Source organism: Protopterus annectens, chromosome 1.part2 (assembly GCF_019279795.1).
Source record: "Protopterus annectens isolate FY-2018-M chromosome 1.part2, PAN1.0, whole genome shotgun sequence".
NCBI classification, from domain to species: Eukaryota; Metazoa; Chordata; order Ceratodontiformes; family Protopteridae; genus Protopterus; species Protopterus annectens.
In genome coordinates this window covers 1,229,469,977-1,229,491,979 of record NC_056727.1, presented here as the reverse complement: position 1 = coordinate 1,229,491,979, position 22,003 = coordinate 1,229,469,977, and the positions used below count along the sequence as shown (strand labels likewise).

The 22,003-nt window shown below is 37.5% G+C and overlaps 1 protein-coding gene across 1 annotated transcript in view; it reads right to left on the bottom strand.

Moving 5' to 3' along the window:
- LOC122792309 (ammonium transporter Rh type A-like) overlaps nucleotides 1-22,003 on the bottom strand; it is a 594,865-nt gene that overhangs the window by 225,349 nt on the left and 347,513 nt on the right. The window contains exon 6 of the mRNA XM_044060089.1: nucleotides 16,423-16,560. Coding sequence (XP_043916024.1) covers nucleotides 16,423-16,560 — 138 coding nt within the window. The remainder of the gene's footprint in view (nucleotides 1-16,422; nucleotides 16,561-22,003) is intronic.

Sequence of the window (22,003 nt, the reverse complement as noted above, 5' to 3'; positions counted from 1 at the left end):
ATTCGATCAGCTCTCTCAGTTTATACAAGATCAATTTTTTGTACTGTTTTGATGTCCCCCCACATATATTTTGCCTTGTCCAGACTTCCTGCATTAACAGGTTGCTAGGTACATGCAAATAAATTGCTTTTTTAGAATTAGGCATATCCCAACCTCTCAACTGTCCCTGAACTTGGCTCAAAATGTTGCTCTTCCCCTAATAATCCCTCCCCAGAAATTGCTATTTTGGAAGAAAACTTGGAGGGTTTACCATTAACTGTAATAATCCAGTTAGGGATAACTTTCATTTCATAAATGCATGTTTTTTTTTAATTTTGTCAGATGCTCAAGTTAGTAGTACTAATATTCAAAGGAGCCCCTTCTTTGACAGGTTACCAGCTGTATTGTGTGGCTATTATCTTTTTGAATCAAATTTTTTTTTTTTTTTTTGGGACAATTGCTGCCAAATCATTAGAAACTGAAGAATGAAATCAATGACAGACATTTAAGTTTCAGATTTCATACCCTTTTGAAAATTCATACTAATGCAAGACCTACTATTTCATCTTTCCTAATCTGATAGGAGCAATAATCCTACTTCTATTTATTTATTTATTTATATTTGTTGACCGGGAGTGTCAGACTGGATGTAGGTCTATTTTCAGCGTAGGCCCGGGGAGAAAAGCTCCACAGTAAAATAGACAGTAGTTACACTGGATTATAGTGATTAACAATTTAACATAGCACTTACTTACAACATATTTACAGATGAAGAACATAGTACATCAGCAGACAAATAGAATCTTTATCTGTGAAGTACATAACAGACATTAACAAATGTTACAATGAGAAGTTCCTGCTGTATAATAAGTATTAGGCTTATGAGCATCTGATCTTGCTATAATCAAGGTAGTTAGTGGAGTGGAAAGAAAGGTAGTGGTTGGATGGGGTGGATGATATTAGACTGGGAGTTGCAAGGGCATAGCCAGCATGTTTTTAGTTGTGCTTTTAGTAAAGTTTTGAAGTGGGTGCATGATGGTACGGAGGTAATTGTGGGTGGGAGTGAGTTCCATAATTTGTCTATGGCGCAAGAGAATAGTGCTTCACCAGCAGAGTTATTGGCTTTAGTGATCTGCAAGTGATTTTTGTTGCTGGATCTTAGTGGTCTGGTGGTGCGATAGGGTTGGAGTAGATTCTGGAGGGATGGGACATTTAGTAGATGGTTTACTAGTTTGTGGGTGAGTGAGAGTTTATACCACTGAAGCAGGTGAGGGAGTTCAAGCCAGCCCAGTTCAGCAAGTGAGAGACAGTGGTGACTACGGTAGGATGCCCCTGTGGCAAATTTGGCGATTTTTGTTGTAGCAGGTCTCTAGCTTGTTTAGACCACATTGCCTTAGGTTGATATATATTGGAGAGGCATAAAGTAGGGTGGAGATAAGGTGGGAATTTGCTATTGAAATCTTTGCTGCTTTGGTGAGAAATTGCTCTTTTCTGTATAACGCTCCTAGTTTTTTGTGGACTTTTTTTATGGTCATGGATATGTGAATGTCAAATATTAGTTTATTTTCTGTTTCCACTCCTAGCAATTTGGTGTGTTCAGTTGGGTATATAGTGGTGTTGTCTTTTGCTGTGATGTTAAAGTGTGAGTTGTTTTGAGTATGTTTGGTGGGTTGGAAGATGAGTAGTTTAGTTTTGTTTGGGTTGAGTATTAATTGGGCATCGGATAACCATGTTTCAACAGAGGAAAAGGCTTCCTGTGTGACTTTTTGCAGTTTCGGTAGGGACTGGGCTAAGCAGATGATGGTTGAGTCATCTGCATATTGTATGAGTGTGCCATGTTTGGTGGCAGAGGCTAGATTATTGGTGTAAACAGAGAAGAGTAGGGGTCCAAGGATGGATCCTTGGGGAACCCCTATGGAGACAGGTAGTTGGGGAGATGTCATTCTGCCATACAACGGATTGTTGGTGGTCAGACAGGTAAATCCGAAACCAGTTGGTGACTGATTGTGAGAAGGATAGGTTATTGAGGACAGAGATAAGTTGTTTGTGTGGGACCATGTCAATTGCTTTAGATAGGTCTAGTTTTTGAATGTGTTTGTTTATAAGGGAAACTTTATGATTGTGCTCTGTGGGTACTAGGTATGGTGGGAGGGTTACTATGTTAAGTTGTAGGCTGCTTTATGTTTGAGTAATATAGTTGGTAGAATATGTGGGGGGTGCATAGGGATGGTTCTTGAGCTGGTGGGAGGGGAGTTGAGTGTGGGTGAGACATGAGTGGTGGTGTGAGTAGTAGTACAGTGGTATTGTTTGAGTGGGGGAATGATGGAGCTTTAGTAGGATGTAAGATATGCAAGGAGAGTGCATGCAGTGAGCATAGGTAAGGTATGTTGGTACATGTTAGTTGAGGAGGTGTGATAGTAGTGGGAAGATGGAGGAGGTAGTGTTGGGTTAATGCTGTGGTTGGCTATTGGAAAGATGGGAGGGGTTTTGAGTCCAATAAAGGTGGGACCACCTGGGGCAGGAGGGAATAGGGGGGCAGAGTGGGGAGCAAAGCGGGTAGAGACCCTGTTAGTTGCTCGTATGAGGGGGCTGGAAACAATCACAAAGCAAAGGCAAGTATGTGTTAAGAAACAATCACAATTGACCAAGGACTGCTCTGAAACTAAGTCATTTCTTAATTTCTCAGGTGGAAAAACAGGATAACCTTGTATCAGTAGGCTACTGTGGTCATAGTTTAAATTTACAAACACACAGTATTGATGATTTATGGCGGATACTATTTGCTAACAGAAGGGAATAAGAGAAAGTGGAATGTGTGTGTGTGTGTGTGTGTGTGTGTGTGTGTGTGTGTGTGTGTGTGTGTGTGTGTGTGTGTGTGTGTGTGTGTGTGTGTATGTGTGTGTGGTGGGGGGGAGCTGCTTACAAGCCAAAGCAAGAGTGCTCTCCAGGGGAAAATTAATATTGGCTCAAACAGGTAGACACATACTCTAAGTTAACTGTAGCTGTTTGCAGACAGTTCAGACCCGGACTGCGCTTTTCCATTTGTGCCTTTGTCCCACTTCTATGTATGGCTTTGTCCTAATTTCTTGCGCTGAGGTTCATAGGTATTTCAGGATCAATTTATCCTTGCTTTTGAACCAGATTTCTCGGCTTGGTTAGTACACTGCTATAAAATGTAAAAAATAAAATCTAAATCATTGTAGAAGTAAAGCAGTGTGTGTGTCTGCGTGCGTGTGTCTGCGTGTGTGTATGCACTACCATAATTTTTTTAAAATATTGACTCAAAAAAGCATGTGGGTGCTGTTATGCAAGTCTAAAATATTTCAAGTTTATAGTGCATCATTTGTTAGCTATTTAAACAGGAAGGGAAAATAAGTGGCAGATTGCTTTGCAAAGCAGGGATTATTGCCAGTGCAATGTAGCTTGGTTTTAAATTTGACAGGAGTAGTGCAACAAAAAAAGTCTCCCACTGTAAGGAGGAAAAGGCTGACAAGCAAACAGTACATTACTCTGGTCCCCTGCTGTGATGAGCTGTCAATCACATGCAGATAATGGGTCAAATTACCCTTGGCTCTTTGACAGCTAGGGAAGGTAGGTGTGAAGTGGGAGGGGAGATTCCTTGAAGAGCTAGATTTCAGCCTTCACAAAAGAAAGCAATTTAGCATTTCTAAGATGAAAGAGCTTGAAAATGCACATTTGCACTGCTTGTGTTTTAAGTGGTCATTGAAAAAGGATAACATTTTAACCAAAAGTAGGGGATTTTAAGACTGCAGTGAATGCCTGTTAAGTCAATGAAGTGACAGCAGCTTAAGGCAAAACGTGGCAGATCTGATGCAATTTTTTGGAGACACATAGTGCATTCTGGGATACTTAGAGGCAGAGTAAACAGTCTGAATTTTTTCAATATGCCAGACCCCATGTGGTTAGAGTCAGAAATTGCATCTAAAAATATCTAAAAAGCTCAAAATAGTCTCAGAGTGCTATTAAAATGTAGGAAACATCAAACCATGATGAAATTAATATGTTTTTTGAGTCTGAGGGCGCGGTTGTCCTTTAACTTCAGATAGAATTACTAAAATTAATTCTTCTACAAAAGGAATATGTTGGAGGTGTGAGCAATTTCACAATGCAGATTGGAATCACATTTTTTTGACTGTTTAAAATTAAGCCATTTATGAATGGTATTAAAAACTTTTTACAAGCTTTATTTAATGAATCATTTAACTTATCTAAATATCTAGTGTTATTAAATGTGTATGAAGGTCCTCATTTGAATGAGTCAGATATGTATCTAGTATGGACAATACTTGCAATCTCAAGGAAGTGTATAACAAGAAGATGGAATACAAACACAATATCGACTTTGGAAGACTTCTATGGCCTACTGAAGACCGCAGCATTGTTGGAAATTAAACTGAAAGAATTAAGGATTCATCCTAAGCCATTTATTAACAATCCATGGAAAAAAGTCTTATAATTGATTGACACTTTACAATAACTGAACAGATACACTCTGATAACTGGATTGTTATACCTATAAAGTAATTGTATATATTGAGCTCTGTCATAGTGTCAGGCCAATGTAAATAGTGTACATAGTTATTAAGATGTTATATACAAATACTGTGGAATTTATTCAACTGTATTTGAAAAATAAAAAAATTGTTGGGGAAAAAAACAATCCACTTCCTTAGCATCAACATCAGTTTTTCACAAAGATGAAAATTTAGAGAAAGAATGTTTCCAATGATGATACTCCCTTCAGTTACAAGATGTACAAATTTCCACTTCTGACTTTGTATGAACAAGAGTTAGGTGTACTAGAAAAGGACTTACCTTCATGCCTACCAGCAAAGTTAAGTAGCAGGTACTCTGACAGAATTACAGACTGGTATATACAAGTTAAATTTACAGGTACTTTTTAACAAGACAGCTCATTTTGATAGTAACATAATTAAAACAATTACAACTCACTGTTACACCACTTCTTCTTGAAAAAAATATTTGAATCAAATATTACAGTAGCCCATAGTTTAAAAAAATGTCAGAACCTAGGTTTAAGAAGAGACTAAACAATGTGGATCATGGAGGCAGACAAAGGGTGTTTCTTTGTCTACTTTGAAAAAAATGTTCGTTGTGCATTAAAATGGTGAGTTTTAGGAGTTAAAACAAATAAAACAGATAAAGATAAACCAGTATGAGTATTTTCAGCTACAAAAAAATATATTGTTTGTTATATTTGGAGTAAATAAGTTATACAATGACTCTAAGAACCGACCTGTGAGACCACTATGGCCACTAGTGGGTCCAAGTTACAGCCACTTGACATCTTACATCTTCATAGAGACCAAGATATAAAGAGAATGACATCTTTTCTGTGAGGTTTTGATTTTAAGAACAAAACTGGAGACATCTTGGTTAATAACCAAGATTTCTTACTTTTGAATAATGGTGACTTTACATATCATGATATCAGGTTTTAGGAATGTGCTAGGATATAGTGTCAAACAACATTTTATTTTCTATTTCATAACCACTATTATCAATAGTTGACAGAAGTATATATGGACATTGTTGCTGTGCCCAGCTTCACAAATTTAGTTTTACCTTTTGGGGAGAAAAACTTTGTTTTCAGTTGTGAAATGTTTAATTTCAAATATCAGATTCTTTCATCTATGGCTACATTATAGAAGGCATATTTCATATAGAGTGGGACACTAAGGAAATGTTGTATAAATCTGTGCAATGCCTGAATAATGCCACAAAATGTTTAAATGTATCAATGAAGTACAATGACTATCATACAGTGTTTTTAGATTTTGTAGTTTATAAGCAAAATGAGTCTGGTAGAGTAACCACTAAAGTTAATTATAAGAATATTGGTAGTCTAACACTTTAGTCGATTTTGACAGTATACTTATCTTCTGTACACAGAAAATAACATTGTCAAGGTTACTGTACACTTGTTAGTATCCTTAGAGATGGCAACAGTAACTTTCTGCATAACATGAAAATGTTGCATTCTAGAATTAAATATAGGGGTTATCCTTATAATGTTGTTACAAAAGAAAAGCAGTTACTGAGAAAAGGTTTGCTAAAGTAACTGCTGATGCTGTACAAGGTAATTCTTCCATTCTTCTGACCAGACTGTTTAACTGGGTATGGCTATGCCACTTAGATGTTTGCTCTGAGAGTGTTATTGGAGAAATACAGAGAAGGTCAGAAGGAGTTGCACTGTGTCTTTGTAGACTTGGAGAAAGCATATGACAGGGTGCTTAGAGAAGAGTTGTGGTATTGTATGAGGAAGTTGGGAGTGGCAGAGAAGTATGTAAGAGTGGTACAGGATATGTACGAGGGTAGTGTGACAGTGGTGAGGTCTGCAGTGGGAGTGACAGACCTGTTTAAGGTGGAGGTGGTATTACATCAAGGATCAGCTCTGAGTCCTTTCTTATTTGCAGTGGTGATGAACAGGTTGACAGATGAGATCAGACAGGAGGCCCCGTGGACTATGATGTTTGCAGATGACATTGTGATCTGTAGTGAGAGTAGGAATCAGGTTGAGGAGACTCTGAAGAGGTGGAGATATGCTCTAGAGAGCAGAGGAATGAAGGTCAGCAGAGCTAAGACAGAATATATGTGTGTAAATGAGAGGGAGGGTAGAGGAATGGTGAGGATGCAGGGAGTAGAGTTGGTAAAGGTGGACGAGTTTAAGTACTTGGGATCAACAGTTCAGAGTAATGGTGAATGTGGAAGAGAGGTGAAGAAGAGAGTACAGGCAGGGTGGAATGGGTGGAGAAGAGTGTCAGGAGTGATTTGTGACAGACGGGTACCAGTAAGAGTGAAAGTGAAGGTCTACAAGAGGGTAGTGAGACCAGCTATGTTATATGGGTTGGAGACAGTGGCACTGACAAAAAGGCAGGAGTCAGAGCTGGATGTGGATGAGTTAAAGATGTTAAGATTTGCACTCGGTGTGACTAGGATGGATAGGATTAGGAATCAGTACATTAGAGGGTCAGTTCATGTTGGACAGTTTGGAGACAAAGCAAGAGAGACGAGATTGTGTTGGTTTGGACATGTGTTGAGGCGGGATGATGGGTATATTGGGAAAAATGCTAAGGATGGAGCTGCCAGGTAAGAGTAAAAGAGGAAGGCCTAAGATAAGGTTTATGGACGTGGTGAGAGAGGACATGCAAGCGGTTGGTGTGACAGAGCAAGATGCAGAGGATAGGAAGAAATGAAAAGAGATGATCCGCTGTGGTGACCCCTAACGGGAAAAGCCGAAAGATGATGATGAATCTGGGCTTTAAAACCAAGATGGTACAAAATTCTAATCTTATTAAATAAAAAGATAAGAATCTTAAGGAAATTTGGGGTGGGACGTTTGGCTAGATTTAAAATGGTGCATAAGGGCAGATAGCCTAGTACTAACCTATATATAAATACAGTTACTAATAACAAAAGAGATACCTCCATGCATGAATCACACATTTTGACATTGCAGACAGACTGCATTACTGCAGCACTGTGAAAAGACATGACCTTTCAGTCCCCTAGCTATTACACTTATGGATCTATTTATGTGGTGTACATGGCAGCCTACACAGTGGGTGATACCATCTATGTGGAGAAAACCTTGAGGATGTTTGTGCCCGTATCAATAAGAACATATGTGCATTTAAAACAAAGAATGTCTTTAGTGCTCCAGGGATCTAAAGTCATCACAATGAACAAAACATGCTGGAGGGATAGTTTCCTGTCCCAGAAACTCCTCATACTCTGGAATAGACTGCCCATACATGTCGAGCAGAACGCCTCTTTGTCCCTCTTCAAAAGGAACCTTGATGATTGGATGGGAGAAAGGAAATTCACCCTGGGGATCACGTCAGTTGCCCTGCTAGACAGTGGACCAGGGAAGTAAATAGTGTGGGAAGAAATAGCCGGGGAACTGTTATGGCTAGGCTTGTATAGGCCCTAGGATTGATAGCCTAGTACCAACCTATGAACCTATAAATATACCACAGTTTGCAGTTCGTACACAATATTTTTCTTCTATGTGTTGGATTACTAACCAACAGACAATAGAACATGCAATGGAGATAATGCTTTAGAGTATGATGAACATTGCTGGTAACTCTCTTTAAATTCTCACAGCCCCCCTGATCCTGATGATGTAGTCAATTTTATTTTTCCCCACTTTGCATACCCCCAGCTGCCTTGCTCCATCATTTTACTTTAAGTGCCTCTGGTACCATCCCCCAGGGCTAGGAATACACCAATGGTGGGTTGGGCAGGGGAAGTGGAGTTCAGCAGCCTGCAGCTTCACATATGCTGACTCTACATGACAGTGAAGATTTTTGTTATGCTTTTACCGGGTGGATCTAATGACATCACCACACACAATCCCTAACTGAACCAAGAAAACTGCGCTGAACAGCTGGTTGGAACCAATAGCAGCTTTATTAAGAAACACACAAACAGGTTAACCAAGAAAACTGTGCTGAACAGCTGGTTGGAGTGATCGGTTATCACCACACACAATATCAGGAAACTCCACCCCCCTCAGATGTTGTAGTTTTACTTGCAATCTGTTTCATGATTATAGCACATCCTCATCATCGGAGATGTGTCTTCATAATGGACAAAAAACATTCCCTACTCTCTCCCTCCCAAAGTGGATGAGCTGGCAAAGCTGCTCTTTTCCACCTGTTGCTCCCTGGCTTCTGTAGTACCAGAGCTGCTAGTCGATCTCAGGTCATCATAAGAGTGCTGTTACTCTACACCATGGAGCAGGGGATGATGTAGCCAGCTTTAAAATGTGTATTAAAGAGAAGACCACGAAAGCAGAGATGATTCCACACTGAATGCTTTTAGTTTTATGTTTTTTACACAATAATGTTTTATACATACATGTAGACATTTTACTATGCAGAAGTTTAAATACAATCAGCTTGATATGGTGATTTGTATTTAATAAGTAAAGTTTTTCATTGGTTGGATGTTGTACTATGTGATTTCATAGGTTCCATTTAAGTGGGTGGTTTTAGTTAGTTCATAGTCTGATAAAGTTGCTTATTATTGTTTACAAGAAGAAAATGCTGACTGTAAACACATTTTAATAAACAAATAAATATAAAAGAAGTGTATAGGACAAAATAAGGCAGTTGAATCATCAAGGAACTTTATTGTAGGTAAGCACTTTCGCACCTTTTCCAAGGTGCTTCATCAGACCATTTAAAAGCTTCAAGCTTTGCACATATAAAGCAAAGGAAATTGTCACATCATTACCTAAACCAATCACAAACAAGAGTAATAAAAAGGTAAATGACAATTAACCAAAACTAAAATAAAACAGAAAATATATATGAAAAATAAAAATGTATACAAAATATAAATAAATAAAAATAGCAAAACTACCTAAGGGGTACTGCAGATAAATATGGTTTAAGAGGTACATTAGCATTAAGCCCAGGGGGCTTATCAGAGTGTAATCTAATGATCCACCTGGTCTCACATTGCTCAAGTAAGTTATTAAGGTAACCTAAATGTGGATTGGGGTTAACAGAAACCAAATGAATGGTTAGCACCAGCGTTAATCATATGTTTAGCCAAAGCACTTCTCTCTGTCTCTATTCCTAATAGCACTAAGATGTTCTCTTATACGTTCACGTAATGTGCAAATAGTTTTTCCAACATAAAATGATGGACAAGTGTTACACAGGGCAAGACAGACTACATGAGAGGTATTGCAGGTGGCAGAAATAGAAAAATGAAACCATTCCTTGGTGACTGGATGGCAAAAATTAGAAATTCTCAAAAGCACATGGTAACAGTTAGACCTACCACAGGGTAACATCCCAGTATGATTACTCATAGTTCTACTAGTGTTACCATGACAAAATAACTGTTTCAGATTCTTATTGTTCTTGAATTGAAACTTATTTCTTGGCCCAATGACACTTCTAATCTTAATATCGGATGAAAGAATATGCCAATTTTGTTCAATTAACTGCGGTGGTGGTGCTGCGGTAGCATTGTCAACTCACAGTTAGATGTTGCACGTTTTTCATTTTGGACTGCCACCCTACCACAGTGCACTGTTTTTTGGATTATCAGCTTTTGATTTGTGCACTTTTGCTGTTTTTCTGGTTTTGATGATATGACTATACCCACACATGAGGTGTAAACAGCAGTGCATACTGTATCATGTAGATATGTGTTTACTGTTCATGCTATAACTGTCTTGTCTTTGTTCATAGGTTCATAGGTGTTTACTAGGCTAACAACCACAAGGGCCTTTTTAAGCCTAGCCATGCATCCCAAATCCCTGACAAGTTCTGATACCCTTGATAAGTGTAAACATGGGCCTCGGAGATGTGTTGTGTTGTACATACATTGACATGCCCTCATCTGCTGTACATTGCCATGTTTCACCAGTCCTCTTCCCTTGTGTTCATTCCTACAATTCATGTGTGTGGTCCTGTTCAATGCACACACTTCCACCACAATAATTATTTATAACACAGTCAATGTACCCTTGCTGATCACTACCAAAACTTTTATTCAGTATGCCTAAAATAGGTTTGCACACTACTCTGCACTGGCTACACTTTCATATAACATGTTAGAACTTTATGCATTGCTTTATATTAAACCCTGGTAGTCATTGTGACCATTTGTGCAATCCCACATAACTATTTTGTCCGTAGGTAAGCAAAACTACATGTCTGCAGGTGTTCTTGTTACTTAACATGGTTTTCTGGCTGGCAATACTGTTGCTGGCCATGAAACTGTGCTTGTATTCTTGTAAGTGTGACAAGCGGCATGCATATGCAATTAGTGCTGCTGATCATCGCAGTAACATGTAAACTCCGTGTAGGCTTTACACTAAGCCTACTCAGAGTTTATTGAATCTCCAGGAAGGACTTTGTAGCAGGGTGACATGCAATGCAGTTAAGTTGAGAAGACTACCTAAAATGAACTAGGAGTCTGAGGAGACTAATATGTGATGTATACAGCTTAACTGCTGAGGGGCTAACTAGACAAAGACATTGTATAAAATGTTGGTTGGGACATTTGAAATAACTGAATGAGGTATAGAATATAATTAAGACACATAATATAGAATGCTGAGAAAATGTATCCCATGTTCTACACATTCAGACTGAGAACCATCTGGTGCTAAAGCATGCTGTTCTCATTCTCGCAGTCTCTCTCTTTCTCTCCCTTTCCCATGATAAGGAAGCAGGCATATGTAGTTTTTTGCAAGACATGTTTTAAATAATTCACTCTGGGGATTGTCTGCATCTTTGTAAATATTTTCACAGTCTGATTGTGCAAATTGTCTATAGAAGATTAAATGTTATTAGGACCTTCACGACCCAGCTACAAGTGCTGACAGGAGGCATGAATGTTGGTATGATAGGTGAAGGATTACATCATGTTAGATATACTGGATCCACCTCGGCTGAATGGGATGGAAAATTCCAGTGATAGGGCTATTGAACTATGCAGGTAAATGAGTTAAGAAACAAAACTGTTGTGCACACAGTAAGAGACTGACTACCTACACAGTAAGAGACTGACTAGGCAGAGTATACTATGTATAGTTCAATGATTTATTTAAGCATTTAGTATGTATACTGTATGCATCTATGTAATGCATATGTAATGCATATGCAGTACCCAGCATGGTGTAACAGACCATTAAATTCTACTCCAGACAAAAGCAAATGTAGCGATCATGCAATATGTTCGACTCTGCAAATCAAATGATCAGTTATGTTCTGCTTACTAATATATTTCTAACATTATGTATAGTGTCAATATCTGACATTCCTATCTGGCTAATGTTGAATTAAACAGTATACTCCAAACCTGCAATATTAATGCTGTAGCAAAGCGAGATATTTGAGGCTAATTGTGGCAACATTACTGCCCATATTTGAAGTCTGAAAATGTAATGTCTGATAATTATCATCTGGACTTAAGAAGGGTTTAGCTGCCATTAGTGCACTATATCAGCTGTCGTTTTGGGACAGCAGATGCAGGACAACTGAACTGATGTTTGCTGTGAAACAGATAAATAGTGGAGAAAAATCTAGAGATTGGACTCAATTGGGCATTCCTAAACCTAGAGAAAAAGAAAAGTTGATTTGGACAGTCCTGTATTGGGTCTAAGTCCCAGAAACATTGCTAGATTTTCATGCATGCTATGTATAAGGACCCAATGACACAAGTATGAACAGTGTTTGGACTCGAAGACGGATTTTCAGTTGGACTTGGTGTGCTTCAGGGTTCATCTTTGAGTCTACTGCTATTCATACTGGTGACAGACTACATTTTCAAATAGGTCAAATGGGACAGTTCAGCAAAGCTACTGTATGCAAATGATGTGGCATTACAAGCAGACTCTGAACAGGAATATCAACAAATGATAGGAGATCAGAATGCAAAACTGAGTACACATGGGATAAAACTGAATATAAATAACACAGTTATCATGGCAGCAAATGGGAAAATCAGTAATAACTGAAAAGTAAGCTAAAAAGGAAATAGTGGAACAGGTTAACAGCTTCAAGTATCTGGGAGGTGTAGTTAAGGAGACGGGAAGTCTGAATGAGGAAGTCAAATGTTCGAGTTTGACCATAAGTGTTAGCCCAGGAGGGCTACAAGATCCCCAAGTCTCTGGCTTCAAGACAGTAGTCTTTGTGTGCCTGGGATTCAGGTGACTGTACCAGAGCCTTTAGAACTGGTGTGTATCTTAAAAGCAGGACAAAAACTATGCATTTAAACAGAATTATAAAAAAGCAGACATCATCACTGTGCTTTGGACTTATTCACAAAGATTTTTTTCAAACTGCTGGCATTGCAGTAGCGATAAGTTAATGTTTTGCTTCACTGTGCCAATTAAATAACCTCTTCAGCTTTATGATAAATGTATCACCCCTACTGTCAGAAAGAAAGTTGGAAAAGGAAATTGCACCTTGTAAAACAGCCTTAATAAAAATGTCTAATGCTCAACTTAGCATCTTGGCTGGATAAGCTATCCAAAGAACATACAGTCCTGCTGAAACACTAAATTTAAAGACAAACAATAAGATAAAGAAGCATGATAAAATTATAAATATACACAGAAGTACAAAGTACAATAAAGCAGGCAACAAGGGAATATCTGATGAGTCCAACTACTGTAACTATTACTCTTTTATTTCCATCTGATGTGCTTGACATCTCGTGATACCACCATCACAGATAAATGCACTCGGAAACATAATTTAACCTATATACTTCACATCTTGTTACATTCCCATAATCATAGATAAATAAACAATAATAATATGCTCAGAAACATAGCCTTGTCATTTTCATTACAGCCAAAGTGTTATTTCCACAAAGTGTCATATGCTGTGTAAGTAAGTCTGGCAGTCAGCTCAAAGGATAGAGAGTGTAAGCTGATAAAAAACTTCACCCTGTGGTCCATTGTTTGCTTCTCTGAGTCTTCATTTGCCCTACTCTTTAGCAAGTCACTTAAACAGACAGTGCTCCCACATCACTGCTGGAAAGGGACACGTGTTCAATGGGCATATTTTTTTAACAAATAAGTAAAAAAAAAAAAACAACCAAGAAAAAGGCCTAAAATCATGTCTCTCTCAGAATGTATACACTTTTTTGTCTCATAGTTTTGGTCAGTTTATCCTGAAATGTGTGTTTTCCTGGCATATCATTGATGATCGAAGTCACCAAATAATGACAGATATTTGAATTTCAGAATTCATACTCTTCAGAAAATGCATGTTAATGTAAAATCTGTTATTCCAGAACCTTTCTAAGTATATAAGGGTAATGTTCAAAATCTGTCTATGATTTTCAACCTTTGTTCCCTGTTATTGTTGACTTTGTCCAGAATTCCTGCACTAAGAGGTTGACAGATATGCCTAAAATGAACAACAGAGCATATATTTTTATGCCTTATAAGATGAAGAAGCCCTTCAGGACAGTATTACAATCTCAAACACATTAGAGCTAAAAACAAATACTTCAAAGATATTCACATTTCTATATTTCACACATCTGTTAAAGGAAAACCCCATCTTCGCCTACAGTTTGATTCAACACTTAGGTTGTTTTTCTCCCTACAATATGGTTCCAGTACTGTGCCAGAAACCTGCTTGTACTTTATAAAACTTTTATTTTCTTGCCTTGGAATCAAAGGATGGGAAAGACCACCCACTTTTTTTTTTAAACCTAACTTCTGACATAATTTGCAGAGGAACCTGTCTACACCTGCATGACATACCACAGATGCAGCAAAATTTGTAGTCAAGTACTGCTGACAATCTTATATGGGTAATTAGTCCTGCTGATGTCAGGAGCTCAGCAACTGCTGTAAAAAAGACTGAGAGATGTGAAACTTGTTTTTTCACTGTCTTTATTGTAGACAGGAAGAGAACTTACACTGATTCACAACTACTTCCAATGAAGCTATGCCTTTCATAGAAAAACAATGCAATTAGATCAGTCAATGGTTCAAAGGCAGTTGTCACCTCTACTGATACATTTTCATAAGCAGCATCACAGTATTGAAATGTTAAGCTTTAAACGTTAAATGTTTGTTTTTATACTGATTTACATTTTAAGATGAATATTGTTTATTGTAAGTATTGTAATGTAGCAACACATTTACCAAAGTGTGAGGGGAGGGGACTGTCAACTTATCTTGGACTACAAAAAGATACTTTGAACAAAGGCATGCAGTTTAATTACTTTTTTGGGGGGGACTCTGTACAACTCCTTAGTATACTGTAAAACAAGTTCTGAGACATACCCAAATAAGGGTCCTTCAACAAATAAAAAAAGCAGTCCTGTTACAGAAGTTGTATAAGATGACAGTGACTGTCACTAATCTCATTATATGTCAATAGCATGGGAATACGTCACTCCTTCCTTATGTCTACCATGACTCCTATAAAGAAGACTTGAAATAGATTATGGGAAAGAGAAAGGGCTGAAGAAAAATAAGATCGTTTTGATATGTCAAACTCCATCTGCAGCCATTTTGCAGAGAACATATGACATTTCCATAAGAAGTAGTCAGGGTGATTTTGACATGTTAATATACCTCAGAAAATAAAGATAGAGTGAGACAATAGATTTTTTTTGTTCTAAGGTGTAGTTTTCCTTTTCCTTTAAGCTTAACTAATATGGAATATAATACACAGCATTTAAGCTACATTCCTCTCACAATAACTACATCTGTACATTGAAATGTCACTCCTTATTTTAGTGGTTGTCTCCCCAGACCAATAAAATAAAATTACAGCTGACAGAGGGAGTCAGATATTAAGGCACATTCCAACACAGACATCAGGTGGTGATATGTGAAAGCCACATTAAACACATATGCCAACATGATGAGGTTAACTGGCATGGCCAGGTCATGGCCAATACTTACTCAAACTAAGACTGAGAAACCAAGGCCATCATCACCCCCCTTGTTATAACCAAAATGGAGTCTTGGCTGTGGTGCATTAACCATCTGGACGTCTGCATCATGCCCTTGCTTATTATTATCTTCAGTACTGCTGATAACAGCTCACGCTATTGCCTTCAACTCTGACTTATGGGGATGACTGACAACAGACAATTACTTCATGTGCAGCAGTAACTAGAATTTATAGTAATGCACTATATTTTAGGAGCAGAACAAGGAGTGTACAACAAGAACATAATGCACTATGTTTTAGGAGCATTATAAGAAGTGCATAACAAGAACAGTGTATTACTGTAAATTCTAGCTGCTGCACATGGAATATCATTTGTGCTGGTAAATATATAATACCTATTTGTTCTTTTTTCATAAACCACTTGACTGCTACTTACCTGAAGTTAGAAACTTGGTAAAGAGAAGGTAACATTTCCCATTTTCTGTACTGAAAATATTGAACATTTTAAGGGAAAAAGGTTATATAACCAAATTCAAATTTGGTTTGAACCAAATTATCTCTAAATGTAAATTTTATGATTCCTTTTTTAAAAGAATAACTGTTGAAGAAACTAATGTGAATATGTTGAAAAATGAAGAAGCCCTTAGAAATTGTATTTACCTCTGCTTCTTACTCTTATTCCTACAATTACACCCCCATATGGCTGCAGAAACCCGACTTTGTGAATACTCCTAGATGCTTCCAGTGCTATAAACACAATGAGACTGGGTCATGTGAATCACTGAGAACAGCACAGGTTGTTTAATATCATCACTACATCTTCAAGACTAAGATCTACAAAATGCCATCACAGAGGTGTACAGCTCTATTTACCTAAAATAACCTAAACATACAAGTAAGTCACTTACTACATGCTGGAATCATGTAGCATCTGGTGACAAACAAATGCAGAACATCCACAGTATTATAATAATAATGATATGTAATTTTGCTTACTTACCTTTACAGATCTGTACCCAAAGGTTGCAATTAGAGCTGCTAGAAAGCCAACAGTCATGGCTATCCAGGGGACGTTTATCAGATCAGCTGAAGAACTTAATGCAATACCACCTGCCAATGTTGCATTGCGAATGTAGACCTGTAGATGGAAGAAAATATGGGAACACTTTTGTCATTAACTGCCTATTGGCATGGCAGAAACGATGCAAGAAAATTAATTCACTGTGCTGCTTTCCAGGAAAAGCGCAGTTCTCTTTAACATAAAGATGTTAAGACATAAACCGTGTCACACTATAACAGATGATGACCACAGAATGCATATTTATTTTTCACCAGAGAGATAGTAACTTCCCAGACTTATGCATGCAAGTTTGTCTTATATTTACTTATATATCACAAATGTACATCTAACTCACTGTCATGGATATAATACCTTCACACATGTATGGTAAATGTTAAGACCCAAATTTTATGCAAATACCTTACCATGTCTTTGGCTAATTACATTGGAAAAAATGTTGTTTTCTTTTGAGGAATAGTAAGGGTAAACTTCCACATGAACTCAGTCAGTAGTGTACATGAGCATCTCCTATGAAGTAACATAAACATATATATTGCAATATGATTTAAAAGACTTTTATACAGCCCATTTAGACAGCAGTTTTGTCATGCAGTCTGACAAAAGCAGACAGTGAAAAGGTGTGAGTAATAAAGTGACAGCAGGAAATGACGCATTCACATAAAATTATTAACTGAAATGCAGAAAAGATAATTCCTTGGTGGGTACAAGGACAGGGTAAGAGGAAGAAACATAATAGTAGGGACAGAGTTTGATTAGTAAAGTAAATAGTTTCTATAAGGTATGACACTGTGTATGTGAGGGTGGATGCTTCACCTGTGGGTGTGTAAAGTTTCATATTGTGACAGCCTCATGACAGAAGAAAAAGTGTTCCTTACAAATACAAGACACTGGGATGGCAACATTGCCATTGAATACTGACAAGGAAAAAGACGTGTAATAAGAAAATGCTAGCACACTGAAACTGAATTAAAGCTTAATGACATCTCTATGTTATGTATTGTTTAAATTCAGTTCAGTACCATAACAGGGAAGTAGTAGCTAACAAGGATAAAGCTAGTGTTCAAGCAATAACACACACATACCTACATACTGTAACTATAAATCCTTCTGGTGTGGAAAATATATTTTATTGTCCATTATTTTATATATCAGACGATTGACAAGATCAACATAATGGAGGCAAAAAAGACAGAAGGAATATTTTAACTTTGGCTCACTAACGGAGCAAGTGCATTTGGAGTTTCTAAAGGCACAGTGAACTTTCATTAATATCTCAAGTATTGATATATTCACATGTAAACACACAAATAACTGCCACATTCACATATTAACATACAAATAATTGACATATTCACATGTTAACATAGAAATAACTGACATCCATATGTTAACATACAAATAACTGATATGCTAACATGTTAAAGGAGAACTGCACCCACAGACTCAAAAACATGTTTATTTCATCATCGTTTGGTGTTTCCTACATTTCAACACCACTCTGGGACTATTTACAGGTTTTTAAATATTTTTATATGTAATTTCTGACTTTGACCACATGGGGTCTGGCATCTTGAAGTAGTTCGGATTTGTTCAGTCTGTCTCTAGGTATCCCAAAATCCAGTGCTCATTTATAAAAAAGTTACATCACATAGGCCTCTTTCTTCATAAAGCTCCTGTCACTGAATTGATTTTACATGCATACGGTGCTGTCTATCAGTCAGTTAGTTTTAAGTAACATTTCATGCCATTCATTGACCACTTAAAACACAAACAGTGCAAATGTCACAGAACAGACTTTCAAAGTGCTTTTTACTGCTGCTGCTTTTTAGAATGGCTAAACTGAAGTCTTTTGTGAAGCCTGAATTGTATTACTTTGGCTCATCTCCCATCCCCCTTCACACCTAACTTCCCTAGCTGTCAAAGTGCTAAGGGTAATTTGAGGTGTTACCTGCTGTGATTGACAGCTCACAGCAGAAGACTTGACTCCTGTACTATTTCCTTGTTTTAGCCTTTACTTTCTGTATGGGTAGGGGAAGGAACAAGGAGCTGTGATATCACAGCATGGGTGGGTTTTTAGGGCAGTCATGGTGATGTCAGTTTGGGGAGGCAAATGGCCAGAAATCTACCTGTATTCAGTGGCCTTGATGACATCAATGAATTGGAGACTTCATCAAGGGTGGGATAAAGGTTTTTTAAAAGTGAAACCACCATAGTACAGTAAGGTACTGTTCTAGTGGACAGAAACAGTCAATTTAAAATATTTTAAATGCTGTGTTGTTGTTTATTCTTAGCAAGGATAATAAAAAGGGAGAAAAACGACAGAGAGGTTCAGCATTTAATAACAGAATCCCATTGTTGACCTTTAACATACAAATAACTGGCATATTCATATATTAAGATATAAGTAACTGACATATTCACATAGTAATATACCAATAACTGACATATTCATGTTAATATACACATAACTGAATTCTGAAGAAGACAGAGCACACACAATAAGTATATTTTAAGTGTCTTATAAATAAAGGTGCAAAATGAAAATGTAACTAAAGGGGTATCATTATAGGATCTAGGATATTCCACTGAAGAAGGTGTTTCTGAATGTACCTTCAGCTGATTCAAGTGGTCAAAAGTACATTTTAGGCAAATTCTAATAAACACTAATGCTGTGAGTGACAAAGCTCCCTACATCCCTGTGTAACAACTTTTGACCATTTTTTACCTCAGTAACTAATATAATTAATTCTTCAGTCATTGCACTTCATAGGTAAGGTGAGATCTCCCCCTTGCAATCACCTTCTTACTTTTTAGCAGTACCAAAAGCCAGCATTCAGCCAAATGGTAGTCAGCAAAACCGCCTAGTTCCATCATTCATAAACATTCCTGGAGCTACTTTATAAAAATGTCCTTCACAAACATGAACAGCATACACCAAAGCTGATGTATTTTTTATGAGCTTAGAACATTATATAGGCAAGTTAATCTTGTAAGTAAATGCAGTAAACAATGTACTCATCCCCTTATGTAAGGAAGGAGACAACATAAGACAGGTGGAGGCTGCAGGAAGAATAACACCTTTATGTGATCTGGGGTTGTCCTCGAGGTAAAGGACCTACCAACATTTTCCAAAATGTTTCTTGGAAAGGTGCTTGCACTTCATAGTTCATAAGCAGTTACTAGGCTTGCAGTCCAGAACACCATTGAGGAGCCTAGCCCAAATTCCCAGTTTGATCCCAAGCACTGTCTGGTTATATGACTTGCTTAAGGTCACACGGTTGGCAAACAAGGGCAAAGGGAATACATTCCTGTCTGATATGTAGATGTAGGAACCAAGGCTGACCTTAATAAAGGGACTGACAATTAGAAAATTGTGTAATTCAGCCCATGTATATATACTACGTTATTGTGCAGAGGTTCCACTGACCTATGTGACTGTATCCTTTATTCATCAGAAGACTGCAAAGTGAAGTGGTACAAAATGAAAGAAACAGAAATAGATGAGCAGATAGAGACATTGTAGGTGCAGTCATAAAAAAAAAAAAAATGTTGACAGCAATACCATAAAGGTCAGCTGACAATGGTCTGAGCTGGTGCCCACAGCTGTAAGGAGTGGAAAGAGCTACTTTTCCCCTGTGTCAGAATCCTGCTGAATAATGCTGTGCTGAAAATCTCAGCTTTATGCATCTGGGGTGCCATAAAAAAGTTTTTGTCTCTTTTAGTCTAGAACAGGAGTATCCAACCCGCGGCCCGCGGGCCGCATGCGGCCCTCAGAGCTCTTCCATGCGGCCCGCGACCCTTAAATTTAAATTTAATTTTAATTTAACTTTTTTTCCGTGTGTTTACACATCCACATACTTTTGCTGTTCTGCGCATGCGCCAACTTTCTTTTTTTCACGTTTTTTTCATACCAGCGTCTTTCCGCTGGTATGCGCATGTGCGAAAACACCGTTCGGGTGTTTTTTATATTTCTGGTAAAGCTGAAGGAAGGAGCGACATCGTGGAGAGAGGATTTATTTTATTTCGTTGTGTACACACTGACTACACTACAACATAGCAAAAGGTAAGCTAAGTATTTTGACACTGTGTCTGCTCCCTTTACTACTACTGCACCTACTACTGTGGTGGGAACATCTTATATTTTAGTCAGAGATTCAAAGTTTTACTAGCTCTTTGAAAAGTCATAGTGGTCACATGGGCATTAGGATTCTCTCTGGGAGCAGTGGCCGAGTATATGTTTATTTACTGTCACATCGCAATATGAAACAAATACAGTGTTGCTGTTTACACTGCTGGTGTGCTTTTATTTCAAGTGATTTCACATAAGAGATATTGCACGAGTTTCTGCTACAGCTTCTTTTTTTTGCATATTTAGTGTTGTAAAGTTGACATTACACTAATATCTGCTATTATTTTAAACATGAATACAGTTTTCAGGGTCATCAAAGTCTTCATCATTCGTAAAACATTATTTGTAGAAGAACAATGCAGTTTATTTGATTTTTCTTTTTATTGAATGGCAATAGGTTCCACTTGGCTTCTGCATTAAGTTAAGACATATATCTGAACTTACGAGCTGTATTTATTGCAATTTGTTTTTCCTTGTTAACAAATAACATTAAACTTTTTTAAATCAGAGTTTACATATCTTCATTTCATATACATAATGTGGGCACACGTGTTTCTGTGTGTGTGTGTGTGTGTGTGTGTGTGTGTGTGTGTGTGTGTGTGTGTGTGTGTGTGTGTGTGTGTGTGTGTTTATTTGTCCATCTGTGTACTTGCTAATGATCACATAGAAAAATATTATTTTGTACAATGTAGGCAACTGCTTTGTATATATAAAGAATAAAAAAGAGAAAACAAAATCCTTTTGTTTTACCTTAGTTTTGTCTTAAACACCAAGTATGCACAAATGATTATCTGTAGATATGAATTACTTTTATAATTGCAACTAACTTAGTGATAATCAATTGACTAGTTTGTATAAATACCTATGTTTTGCTTACAATGCATACTTGTCAGCTGTTGCAGTAATTTGTCACTGTATGTTTCAAGTTTGTGACTAGAAGAATGAAAAGTTTACAAGGTTAATATTGCTGTTATATGGGGACTATCCCAGCCTACACTGGAGGATCAGAATTTCCCTGTTGGCAGCTCTATGACTGCCTGAAAATTTAACCAGATAGTGAGTGATATCAGTGACTAGAAGCCAAAAACTTATTATTGCCTTTGGTGTTTTTCCCTGAAGAACTACTCTTCAGGTGATTATCTACTTTATTCCACCAGCTAAGGTTAACGCGATGCCCGAGTTATTAAATTACACTGCAGTCTAACTTTCAACATGAAGACATTTTTTAATGACTCCTTGTAAAGAAGCACATTTCACAATTGCAGATGCAGGTACTCCTCATGACAGAATATATGTTTTGGGCTCAGCCAGTTTGACTTTGCAGGAGTTATCCCCTTTCACTAAGGACTCAATATAACTGGCCTTGCAAGA